This window comes from Cebidichthys violaceus, unplaced genomic scaffold, assembly GCF_023349555.1.
Source record: "Cebidichthys violaceus isolate CVI_PGR_0920_01 unplaced genomic scaffold, fCebVio1.0.p SCAF_24, whole genome shotgun sequence".
NCBI classification, from domain to species: Eukaryota; Metazoa; Chordata; class Actinopteri; order Perciformes; family Stichaeidae; genus Cebidichthys; species Cebidichthys violaceus.
In genome coordinates, this window is record NW_027176417.1 from 7,459,174 (window position 1) to 7,472,331 (window position 13,158).

Consider the following 13,158-nt stretch of genomic DNA (forward strand, 5'->3'; position numbering starts at 1 on the left):
CACATTACATGTATTTATTAAAAAAACAAAACAGTTAAAGTAGACAGAAATTTGTTTGCTATTAAATTCATTAATTATTGTCCTCTTTTTGCAGTGATATCTGCCATGTTCTTGGACTGAGGTGGATGACTTCAGGCCTACAGCATCAAGTCTGCCTCCTCCACGGAGGCCACGCTCATCTCCTCTGACAGCTCTTCATCTTCCTTCTCCTCTTCCTCTTCCTCCTCCTCCTCCCCAACATCCTCCTCAGCTGCTCTCTTTATGCCCCTCTGCTTCGACAGAGCCGCCGCGTAGCGAATGTTATACACGTTAAAGTCACACCTGTGCAAAGAAAAGACTTTCAGGGTTCACTGGAAACACTTGTACTGTAAGGTGAAGTATAACATGACACTAAAGAAACAGAAACAGGGAAATGTTGAGCCTTACAGTTTGGACAGGTTGTCAAAGTGTCTCTGGATGCTCTTCTGTAGAGCCTGGATGGTGGGCAGTATGGCTCCAGACCTGCACACCAGATAAATAGTCACTCACAATTATATAGAGACAGTAATGTGACAAAACAATTAAATAGACATATAACGGACTGGGAGCCGACCTGTTCTTGAGTTTCTGTCCGTGCAGCATGAGCAGGTTCTGGGCCCAGGTCATGTAGAACTGCAGGTGACCAGACTTCTCCAAACTCGCTGCCACAAACCCCAGAAGCTTCTCAACGTAGATGTCAGGAAGAGAGCCGCAGACTACAGGGACTGGAACGCAACACCATTCAGATACTGTGATCTTCAGAGGGAGTAGATTCATAGCCCAATATCTGAAACAGGACGGTTTACTCACTCTGTTCGTGTGGAACCGTTTCCAGCACTTCCTGCTTGAGGGCTTTTTCGTTCAGTCTGAACGCCAGGACGATGGCCGGCGCCCACTCCTGAAGCCGCAGCTGCTTACGTATGCTGGCCGGCGTCACGTCCAGGTCCAGGTCGTACGGGTCAAAGACCAGAGACCCATCGAGGGAGTAGACCAGCAGGCCCTCGGTGGTGGTGGCCGCCCAGCTACGCCCTGAGAATAGATGGAACCACTTTAAGAAATGACCCGACCCGGTTTCCCCCTCACACGGTCATCTAAACGACAGGATGTCATGTGACCAGAATGGGTTTCCTTTCCTTCTACACCATTCAATACCTTCTTCAACTTAAGACCAGAACCTTCCAAAAGATGAGCAACATTTTCATCTCTTTAGTCAGACTTCACTCCAACTCCCTAAAGTCGATGAAGCCGACCTACCAGTAGGGGAGAACCGCAGCGAGCTCACTCTGATCTCCGGCTTGAAGTGTCGAGAACTCATATCGCCTGTAAAGATGCACAAAGAGAAACAATATGTATAGATAAGTAGACAATAAAATGAAAAAGGAAATACAGGAACAGACATAAAGTCATCAAGCAACAACTAGAAGTGACTTCAGATGAAAACGTCTTTGTCTTCATGTCCTGGAGGTGGTGCGTCTCTAACAGCTGGTCTGAGAGTTGCAGTGAGCATCCTACCCGTCCTGACTCCAGGGAGGCTGATGCTGACCCCGTCCCCGTCTCCAGCTCCCTCGTCCACCAGAGCCATGCTGCCGAACTCGGTCATCTTCCGTCGGTCCAGGAACTCCTGAAGGACCACGACACAGAGTGAAGTTCAAGGACCAGGTGAACAAGTAGAAACCTTTAAAGTGAAGTTATAGTACCTCCATGGCATCAAAGGACAGGTTGCAGGAGATCTCAAACTTCTTCATGAGCATCTGCTCCTTGATGTTGTAGATGCAGACGAACTTGGACTGGCCTCCTGCCAGAACCGACTCCCCGTCCGCAGAGTAGCAGAGCGACGTGAAGGACCTGAACACATAAAGAACAGGAAACACAACCTGAATCATGAAATCCACAGAAAGCCATCAAATGGGACTCGTCCTCCGTGGTTTGGACCAAAAGAAACACGCCATCACTCACTTGTTCTTTGCCGTCTGCTTGGCTGTGATTTTATCCGTCTCTTTGCGGCCCGTCTCCAGGTCGTGGCGTCCGACCACGGAGCCGGTTTGTGTGGCTGTGTGTGGGTTCCAGAAAGAGATCTCACCGTTCAGAGTGGCCACGGCCAACTCCTGACCGTCAGGGCGGTACGTCACTGACAACCCTGAGGAAACAGACGAGTTACTCCACGCTGTCCACCGTTAGAGAGCGATGTGGAATTCACACTGTGACTGTGTTTACCGTCAGAGGTGAGGGGAAGTGTTTCTTTGACCTGCCAGCTGTCCAACATGTCCCACAGCCGGATGGTGCGATCCCACGAGGCGCTGGCCAGGATGGACTGGACCGGACTGAAACACAGGCAGCTCACCGGACCCTCGTGGCCCCCGAGGACCTGGTCAGCACAGGGAGGAGGCAGAAGGAGGTGAATAAGAGCGTCTCCAAACGCCGGCCACATTCACACCGATACGTGATGTTCTGTGCTCACCTCCAGCAGTCTGCCGGTCTGCATGGACCACAGAAAGATCTCAAAGGAATCCTGGGCTCCTGCGCTCACCAGCTCTCCACTGACATCTACCGCGAGGGAGGAGAACTGCGCCGGCCGAGGCGACGTGAACGTCCTGAAGTTTCTGTACCTGGAACACGCAAAGGAACACACGCAGATTTAGAAGTCATTTCTCTTTAGACACATCTCTGTCGTTTACAGTCTCCCATCAACTGTTGGAAGTCTACCAGCGTCCCTGAAAGTCACCTGCGCAGGTCGAACGCTCGGACCGTCCCGTCCAGAGAAGCGCTGACGATGATGAAGCCGCTGGAGGTGAAGGTGACTTTGGTGACGCTGCTGGTGTGCTCCGTGAAGGTGACGAAGCAAAGGCCGCTGTTGGTGTTCCACACTTTGACCTTCGGAGATGAAACCAGTCTCTCACACGTACTTCTTTTACATTCAAACCGCTGACACTGCACTATTACTTCTGTGTACATATGACGGTGAAACACGCAGCAGAGGAAAGTCACTCACTTTGCCGTCGTCGCCTCCCGTCGCGATGTATTGTCCGTCTGGTGAGTACGCCAGAGCGGCCATGTTGTTGAAGTGTCCCTGCTGCTTGAAGACGTACGACTCGCTCTGCCACTCCCACACCAGCAGCTGACCCATCCCTGACACAACATGTACATTTAAAAACAAACAATCAGCTGCTTATCGAGTCGAGAAAATAAAAAAGAAACGCGACAAAAGAGGAAAAGACTTCTTACCGGAGCACCCAAAGCCGAGCCAGTCTCCAGAGCTGTTTATAACTACTGATGTGATTCTCTGGTCGGAAATACTGGGAGAAGAAAAAGCATTATATTTAATATATACAGTATATCTATATCTATATCTATATATATATATATCTATATCTATATATATATATATATATTCTTAACTACCCAGTCAGTAAGTCATATCCTTTTTTACTTTTGTGAAAAGTACTAAAAAGATGCAACATGTATATTCGAGTCCTCTTCTTCTATTTGTCTCCAGCTGAAACCTAACACACTCCTCACCTTAGGGAGTGAATGAGGTTAAAGTCTGGAAGTTCGTGCAGGTGGAAGATTCCCGAGGCGAAACCTGTGACCAGGATGTGAGTGGGCTTGTGGTAGGCGGCAGCCGTCAGGTTGTTAAAATCCCCGTCCTTGTTGAAGAAGTGTCTTAAAGAGCAGAAGCAAGCAGAAAAGAAAGAAGGTCTATTTCAGCCTTCTGTGTATTTTGAATCATCTGATATTCATCCTCCCTTTGTCGGAGAACAGGTTCCTGCAGCTTTAATTAAAAAGAAAATACGACTACAAGACGTTGATGCAGTAATAATAAATGCCACTTATAGTATGAATGTTTTGGAAAGACGTCTGGCTGTGAGGAACTATTGTGAGTGACACAGTGGAAGGTGTCTTACTTGCTTCTCTGCTTGTATCGAACGTTTTTGGTCTCGTCCTTCTCTTTGGGAGCTTCAGCTCTCCCTCTGATGACCTCTCCCTCCGTTCTGTCCTCCTCATCTTCCTCCTCCTCCTCCTCTTCGTCGTCCCTCTGCCTCGGGGCCTTGGGTTTGTCCCGGCTCTTCTTCAGGACGAGGCCGTCCAGCTCGGTGTCGCTCTCCCACACACACAGCGCCCCGTCCCGGCTCACCGTGTACAGCTGACAACACGGGAGAAACACAAGATTTCTATAATATTCTCTTTTTTTATTTCGATGCAAAACCACATTTGTCCTTTCAAACTCACATCCAGGCTGTCCTTCTCAAAGAAGCAGCCCACGATGACGTCCTTGTGTCCGCCCAGGGAGTAGTAGATGAGGTTGGCCCAGCGCTCCGCACCAAACACCCACGTTGACATGTCTTTGCTGCCCACCACAAAACACCTGAAGGAACAATGTCAAAGCCGTGACGCGTTTTGTCTCAGGCTTCTCCAACGCTTTGACGTCTCATGAACTTTTACTCACTTGGAGTCGTCCGTCCAGTCGATGCAGGTGGTTTCGTCGTAGGGACCGTAGTAGCTCTTGTCCAACACGAAGGCATTAAACTCACGCTGCTTTCCAGGAGCGTGGTACATCAGAGCCACGTTGTCCTTCGTCACAACAAACTTCCTGAGAGGGAACAAACGCATCGAAGCTCAGCAACAGTTTGGTTTGGTAGCAGCAACACAATGAATTGTACGTTTTAAGTCATTCACTTACCTGCCGTCAGGTGAGAAGCGGATGCTGCTGACGGGCTTGTGAAAGTGGAAATGATGAAGGACGGCTCGGGTGACGAGACTGACCAGCAACGCTGCTCCATCTGTGTGACACAAACACAACGACGCATTTGAAACGTTCTTTTGACACAAACTCCTGTTTAAGTTCATGAGAAAGACACACAAAGTTCTATCTTACCTTCATCCACCACGACTGCTAAGCTCCCGTCAGGAGAGAGACCCACACACGTGATGTTCTTCGATGTGGAGACGGGTAATGTCTCAGATGTGTTGCTGGAGGACAGAGGAGGAAAACATCCAGGTGTCACACACCTTACATATGACAGCATGAACCATTTCCCTTATGCTCATGTATTTAACCACGACTTACTTTTTCAGGTCGAAGACGGAGACTCTGTTTCCAACCGGACTGATCACAGCGTTGCCATCTTTAGAGAAACTCAAATTCCCCTGACGATAGACTGCTCCGAGCAGATTGGAGAACTACAACAAAGACACAATACTTTTTATTCTTTAAATCACTTATAAGCTCCTTTTTAGCGTCTGAGCAGAGAACCTCATTCAGAAAGCTGTGACTTTGATAGTCTCTTGCTTACAAGCAGGTGTAAATGAATAAAATGACTTCTACCTGTTAACGAAACACTATCGTGTTCCGGCAAACTTAAGACTTCATTGAAATGCTAGCTTAGCTAGCAGTGGCGCACTTACCTTATAAGCAAACTTCATTTTCCTGAATATCCCTTAAACTGAACGCATCTGACTACTTTTCAATAGCTTATATTTCTCCTTAGAAGTACAAATATGAGGTTAATACAACACATGCTTCTTCCTCCACTAGCCCACACGTGTGAGCATTTTGTTGATAGTTGACACATCCGGAGAGAGTGAGCTCAATGTAAAACGCAGCGCCCTCTAGCGGCCAGGAGGGTAAACGACTGAAAATAAAATACATTCTTTATAATTCTATCTGTTATTTATTGTGTAAAACATACAATATTTGCTTTTGAGATCCTTCCCAAATTTACTGTAGGAAATAACTATTATATTCCTAATAGTATGGTTTGTATAGGCTCCTCTGGTGGAGTATTATTATTTTAGGACTATATATATCTTTTCCCAATGTTTAGAATATTAAACAAAATATTTGACATATTTTTAGAAGGGGAATCAACTAAAATGGTACAAATTTTCCACTGTCAGTAATGTCAAATAATTTCTGAATTTGAGGCAATTAGTTTTTTAGTCTCTTTAATAAGTATTAAACATTAAATGATAGTATTTTTAAAAGCAACTTCAGTAAAACAAAGCAACCAAATATACATTATTGACTTGAAGTGAAACTATGTGAATTTTGAAGTAAAAAATTACACAACCTTTATTTTATATATAAAAACCCACACGTTTCTGTCAAAGTGAATGAAAATGGAAAGAGCTATTAGTTCTGATAGGCTATATAGACACATACTGGACACAGTGAAAGCAAAATGTTGTGCTCAAAATAAATGACACACTTGGAACATAACAAAAGCAGGCCGCTGCTGGCCTTCACACGATCCCTCCCATTCATTTACACCCAATACCCCCGCTGAATAATTCAGCAGCTGGCAGCTACAGTACGCACACAGCACGTGTAGAAATGAGTCCATGCTAAAGGTACACTGAGAGCGATACTGCACCTCTTATACCGCAAAGTGAGAGATAATACCAAGTTTATATTTATACATCTTTTACTGAAAAAGTTGGCTGTTACAAAGTCCAGTCCAAGTGCAGTTATCATGACTTTTATTTGAAAGATTACAAGAACAAACATCTCAAAAACAGCTTGGTAAACAGTTGCACTTCTTTTGCACCACCAGAACATGAACAAAGCACTTTTCTTTTTCACCTCAGCGTTTTGTGCCAGAGGTCGAAACAGGGCACAACATGCAGCCGAACGTATTTCTGGCCCCCGGTTGTGCACTCCAGACAGCCGTAAACAGTTTCCCGCCTCTGGCTGCCCATGCCGCAGAGCGCACAGGGCCCCTTGGGGATGTTGTGTTTGAGGAGGTTGACCCGTGTGTGGGAGCTTTCTCTCAGGTAGGCGGTGGACACGTCCGTCATGCTGGCGGCCTTCTCGTAGTAGTCGGTAACCATGTCGTCCATGTATGTGTCGGAGTGGGTGAGCTCCTCAAACGTTTGGTTATCTGCTCAGTGGTTGGATAAAGCAAAAAGGCAAACATGTAGTGGAAGTAATGGTGTCTTTATGATGCAGTCAAGGTAATCACGGTACCTGCTCTGAAAGGGTTTCCATAGATGATTCCAGACAGGAACCGCCGCAGTCGACCCATGGAGAAGTGACCGATGAAGCCATCGAGCTGCTCCCTCATCTGCTCCCGCTCAAATCCACCTTGAGACTCCGGAGCTACACAGATATCTGACACAGAGGAAGAAGATGTAGTTCAGAGATCATGCCAACGTTAGAGCCTTTTTTTGTGTGCTGTGAAAAAATGTTCACGTTTTGTTCCGCAGCATTAAATACGTCTTTAATCTTCCGCTGGTGAAACTTTTTTCCAGAATGAATCAGGGACATAACAAAAGAGAATGGATCCATTTGGGAGGTTTAGTCAGGTGAGACCACCTTCCCTGTGTAAGGGAATTAGCTCAAAATGTAACCTGCTCACTTTGCATGTGAGAGTTAACGCCTCCACGTTTCTGCAGAGCAACAAACTCTCTCTTATCTAAGAGAACACCGTGGCAGCAGGAAGTATAGTTTGCATTGTGCTCGAATCTTCAATGTTCTAATCCAGAGTCAGACACACTGTCCATTAGGTGACGTGCTCATATTAAATAGAAACTTCATAATACTCATTTCAGGTGCCACATTCATATGACATAATGACACCATAACTCTTCATGGTTAAAGGTTTAGAAATTGTTATAGTAAGATAGGAATGTGTGGCATGAAGAGTGCTGAGGAGCCTCGGGTGTTAACCACAAATGATGCATCCACAGCTCCTCATGTGTGACACAGTTTCAACCATGAAGGGATTCAAGCCTTTAATTTCTCCTTATCCTTTAAGTGCTCTGTTGACTTTCATCACAGCTCTGTTAGCAGTGGATTCAAAGTCGAAGTCAGCAAAACATTGGAAAGCTATATGTCACCTAAAGGTGTAGTTTCTAATTCCAGCACTTTTATTTTGTATGTTTTGTGTTTTGCAACAGAAGCTCATTGAAATGCAGCATGCATTATGTGGATGTTGGAGCAGGTTAATTTAAGGACGAATCCGCCTTCCTACCAAGTCGCCCGTCCAGACGAACAAACAGCTGGCAGATGCTGAAGGCGATGGTGGTGTGAGCCGGGATGACGATGGCCTTGTCTCGACCTTTGGGATTCCTGCCGTCGTCGATCTGAAACTGCAGCACAAGTAACACAGAGCATCACAAAGTCAGCAAACTGTCAGCTACACACTTATATCTTAGTTTACAAACGTTAACTAACCCCCAAGAAGTTATGAATCAAACCACTGACGCGTAAGAGCTGGATTGAGGTGATGCAAAACTATTAGTGGCCATTGTATTAGTGGCCTTTTCAATACAGTAAAGCCATCAGTTTCATAATAAAGAAAGCTTTTAAACTGGTGCCATCTTTAAATAGAGGATGCTTATTAAAAGTATTCCATATTCACCATTGGCACCTGGTTTTAAATCAATACATTTGAAACATCTTGGTATGAATTATTGTCTCCAATTAGATTTGTATTCAGCACAAGTTGCATCCCAAAAGTGAGCTGAATGTAACACTGTATTAGTGTGTGTTTACCCTCATGGTGGTCCCTCTCATCCCGGCGTGGACGGTTAGAGAGCACTGGCGTGTGGTGCGAATGCTCTCCACAACCACACAGAGAATGGTCCGACCGCTCTCCTTAGACTGACGAACCAGGCAGTGATCCAGGTCCACTTTCCTAAAAGACAGAAAAGGGAAATTTGTCATTTGGTCGTGTATTCTTGTTGCTAAAAAACAATATCTCTAACATAATAAACCTCAAACAACACTGTTTACTTTCCCGCATTGTCTTCCTGTATGTAGACCCTGTCCAGTGTAGAATAACATGATCATTTATTCATCCCTACGAGGAAACCCGTCTTCTCACATTCCCTCTGTCACAAGGAGGTCAAAGGTCCTGTATCGACTTATAGCCATTGTCAGAATCTAGACATCTAAACACCTGTCACCTGGAGTTGAGCTCTCGCAGTAAGGTGGGAACCTCCAGCTCGTGTTTGGTCACAATGCCGAAAGAGGCTTTGACGGCGACAGAGTCTGACCCGCTGATGTTGAACCCCACGTCGTTGATGAGGTGGTTTCCTAAACGGCCGTTGAGGGCGACGTCAGATTTGTCCTCGTAGTTGAGGAGCTGATAAGAAGACACTCCTGTTTCACAATAAAAAAAAGGAAGTTGTGTTTTCTGCATCTTTATTCTTCTATCCCACTATAATTTAAAAGGAAAATATTGTAATTTTTTACCTCACAACAATATTTTGACAGCCAATTTACTTTAAAAACAGGATGAGCTTATGAAGTAGCTACAATGTGGTCCAGCCACAGCAGTAGTGGACTATAGGACTGATTGACTTAAACACAGAAGATAAAGTTAGCCTGACATCCTGTCAGACAAGAGTTTATGGTCGAGTTTATGAACAATGATTTTACAGTGTCTACAATTAATTTGTCCTTAAAAATGTGGGATATTGAGTTCTATTGTAACCCTTAAACCTCACTAACCCTACATTTCCAGATACCAAATATGTCAGATTGAATTTTGGGGAAATGTGTATAAAATGATGCAGAAGACATCTGGAATATTTCCAATTGATTGGATTTCACTTTAAAATCATATATCTTCAATGTAGAGCTGGAACAAGCTGAAACATTAAATATGATACTGTATTTCAACCTCCTTAAAGGGAACACAATTGGGACATTTTAATGTTACAAAATCCACATTTCAGAAGAAATACTCAACAGTTGATCCTCATAATTTCATCATACCTGCTGTGATCTCTTTCTCCCCTACCAAGATGTCCTTCAGTGAGAAGGGGGTCGAGGCGTACTTGTTCTTCTTCCAGAAGTGCCTCTTCCTCTTCCTGGTGACCAGGCTGAGGGGCTGGTAGCGGTCGGCCTCGCTCAGGCTCGGGACGGGGATCAACCTCCCGGTGTCCCCAACCTGCTTCACAAAGTTCTTAGTGGCTGCAGCGAACATGTCGAGTGATGCATGAGTATCAAACCAGGTAAAAAAACGAAATGATATTGTTCCACTAAGTCACACGCACTGCTGGGTCCATGTCCGGTGAGCTCAGAGCTGCTTATCTCAACGGGTAAGCCAATTCGAGAGTGTTCTTTCAGACTTGTGAAATGTTAAATAATGCAGGCATAGTGTGTAAGTGAATATGGGACAAGATGTGTGTTAACTTGATAGGTCATTGTGGGCCTGCAGCTTCCTGTCACATGACAAATGAGGAGGGAAAATGTTCATGCTTAAAACACAGAATTACAGTTTTTCTTGATTGCTTTGATGCAGCAGTCAACTCAAACTCCACATTTTCAAAACAGTTAACACACAGGCCGAAACAGTGGCACTCATGGTCGAAATGACACATTTTGTTTGCAAAAGGCTCTAACCGTGCCAAAACATTTAAAATATGCAACAAAAGCAAATTTTGCCTTCAAACAACACAACTTGCAAACAAGTGTATGAGCTCTTCCAATCAACCATTACACAGTGGACAACAAAATACAAAATACAGCACTCAGTGCGAATCAGTGCACCATTGCTTGTCATTGTAGCCAATTACTGTACGTATCTTTCATGCCAGTGCCATTTGTTGTCAAATTTGCCTTCTTGCAAAGAATTGGATCCAGAATCAGAAATGCTTTGATGCAAATTTTATTGATTCCATTGATTATTTTTTTCAAACTGTGGCTGAAAACTGAAATAGTTTAAATATTACACAAAATACATGTAAACCAAAATAAAATCTATTACAGTAAAGTATAAGAAATAGCCACTATTGATACTCAGTCTCTTCTGTCTTGACGATGGGGCCACATGGCCTCATCCACATCACATTCAATATCCTCTCTTGCAATGCACCAAGGGAAAAATCTTCTTGCATGCCTTATCCAACCTTGACATTCCTCTGCACCTATTTCTTGGGCAGCAGCAGTCATTGCATTCAGCAAGGGCATCTGCTCATAGGGACGGTGATCATAAACCTTCCACCTCCAAGCACTGAAGAACTCCTCTATGGGATTCAAAAATGGGGAATATGCTGGAAGGAACTGCATCATCATTCGAGGGTGTACTGCAAACCACTCATTGACAAGGCGAGAGTGGTGGAACGCCACATTGTCCCAGATAATGACGAAGAGTGGCATGCCAGGCCTCAACAGCCCTCTCTCCTCAGGTGGGATCAGCCTGTCATGAAGTGCATTCAGGAATATTATGAGGCGCTCGGTGTTGTATGGGCCAATAGTGGGGATATGGCATAGGACACCATCATTGGAGATGGCAGCACACAGGGTTATGTTGGCGCCCCTCTGTCCTGGAACTGTGATAGTGGCCCTGTACCCAATGAGGTTCCTTCCACGTCTCATCTGCCTTAGACCTCTTCCATCCATGTTGGCAAAGAACAACCCAGACGCTGCACCTTTTAAGGCCTGCAGACTGATTGCTAAATGAAGATTTGTGTGAAGAAGTGTCAAACAGGTGCTTCAGTGATTTCACACTGATGTAGGTAGTTTCTAATAGTTAGGAACAGATGGTTTCTTTTTGGTTACCATAGCTAAAACAATGGAGTTTTGACTGCTTGAATGACATCCGTGTTAACTGTTCTGCAAAAGGGTGGGGAAAATGTGTCAATCCAATGAGAAAGGGTTAACACATTTGCAAGAGGTGTCTTGTGCTCTGCTGAGACAGTGACGATGAAAACCGAGTGGATCCCAGTTTCTTTAAGCAGGTCAAAGCAATCAAGAAAAACTGTAACTGGAACGTTTTCACATGTTCTTGCAAGAGAGAAAACAAGTTAAATCAAAACATTATAATGTTTTCCCTGCCTCTCAGAGCTTCCATACATTTCTCTAACAGCCTAAAAAAATGCTCTTTTTCAGGAATGTATCTTTTTTTGTAAGATCTAAAGTTTTTTATTGCAGTTCTTTTTGTTCATTTAGGATAATGTCCTGGTCTCTCTGGGTGTGTGTGTGTGTGTGTGTGTGTGTGTGTGTGTGTGTGTGTGTGTGTGTGTGTGTGTCCTGCATGATCATGGGCTGATCTCTGCTGTGGTTGCCCTGCTGTCTAGTCTGTACCTCCACAAATAGCCTGTATGTTTTTAGGTTTTAAATGCCACATGTAAGAAGCTTTCTTTCACCACAAGAGCTGTGGTCAGTATTAGTTTTCTATGCATTACGCTCCCTGTAATTCTTCTCACGTCTTGGCCAAAATAAATCTTGTAGTTTCTTGGAAGCTATAAAAGTAATAATCACACTGCAATTTACATTTAGGCTTGCAGCCAGGAATTTCAGATTTCAATCTCTTCAGTTTCCCAAAGTGGATTATCAGTAAGTACCTACAGTTTTCACCTGGAATCACCTGGGCAGACTTTCTAATGGGGAAAAGCAGCGAGTGCATAAATAGCATCTTTACAAGTTCAAATTGTTTTTATAAGATGAGATAAGATGCAATACCTTTCAACATGTGTGCAGTTTTTACAGATCAATGCAGAGATGGTTGATGTTGAATCACTCACTTGTTTTGCAGTATGGTGACTGATAATTAGAAGAGTTGAACCAGTTGCAAAGAGTACAGCTTGTAGACCAGCTTGATGACGCATTAAAATAGTCTAAACTGTTTCAAGGGCAGACACTTAATGGATAAATGGATATCTCCTTCATCAAACTGCATAAAAAACTATGAATGTAAGGAAGCTGAGGTCTCATTTGATGGAGGAACTGTCTTCCCATCTGCTTCAGTTTCTGTCCCTCGTGGCTCTCTGACTCTCTAATGGGAAATCAGTCTGCTCTCAACTCAAACACTTCCTGACCCAAGTTGTTGCAGCAAATGAAATGCACCTCATCCACTGACAGAAATGTGACTTTTGGAAGGCTTTTGATAACTCAAAATCTCTTGTTAAGAACACAGTATTCTATACGTATCACCAGTGGAGACGACAGCAAAGAAGACATGTTTGTTTCGTTCTCTACCTCCGGGACATCACCTCAGGGACCGACGGTCTGCTTGACGCATCGACTTGGCAGAGCTTTGCACTGGAGAACACATCAGATGAATGTAACATGCACATTGTAAACCGATCAAGCTGGAGTGCACAGATTTTGGTCGACAAGAATTTCAGGGAGATGGCAAAATAAACATTTATTTTTGTCTGAAGGTTGCTTTATTTGCAACAAACTATTTC

At 44.3% G+C, this 13,158-nt stretch overlaps 2 protein-coding genes across 3 annotated transcripts; both read right to left on the reverse strand.

Moving 5' to 3' along the window:
- pwp2h (PWP2 small subunit processome component) lies at positions 1–5,572 on the reverse strand. Its single transcript, XM_068719685.1, has 21 exons — positions 5,422–5,572; positions 5,084–5,196; positions 4,892–4,986; positions 4,697–4,796; positions 4,463–4,606; positions 4,246–4,381; positions 3,921–4,159; positions 3,535–3,678; positions 3,241–3,311; positions 3,008–3,144; positions 2,741–2,889; positions 2,477–2,624; positions 2,233–2,383; positions 1,975–2,155; positions 1,716–1,863; positions 1,531–1,639; positions 1,273–1,338; positions 829–1,047; positions 593–743; positions 427–501; positions 1–321 (listed from the first exon to the last, which is right to left on the reverse strand). The coding sequence occupies exons 1-21, from the start codon at positions 5,437–5,439 to the stop codon at positions 138–140; spliced, it is 2,778 nt and encodes a 925-aa protein (XP_068575786.1). The 5' UTR covers positions 5,440–5,572; the 3' UTR covers positions 1–137.
- A 1,022-nt stretch (positions 5,573–6,594) lies between these two features.
- pjvk (pejvakin) lies at positions 6,595–9,950 on the reverse strand. Of its 2 annotated transcripts, XM_068719758.1 has the most exons (6): positions 9,740–9,950; positions 8,926–9,121; positions 8,513–8,654; positions 7,989–8,106; positions 6,983–7,126; positions 6,595–6,896 (listed from the first exon to the last, which is right to left on the reverse strand). In XM_068719758.1, exons 1-6 carry the CDS (start codon positions 9,948–9,950, stop codon positions 6,595–6,597), a joined length of 1,113 nt encoding a protein of 370 aa, XP_068575859.1. The 2 variants fall into 2 exon arrangements, with proteins under 2 accessions (XP_068575859.1, XP_068575860.1); XM_068719759.1 differs by lacking the exon at positions 6,983–7,126.
- Positions 9,951–13,158: the final 3,208 nt, after the last annotated feature.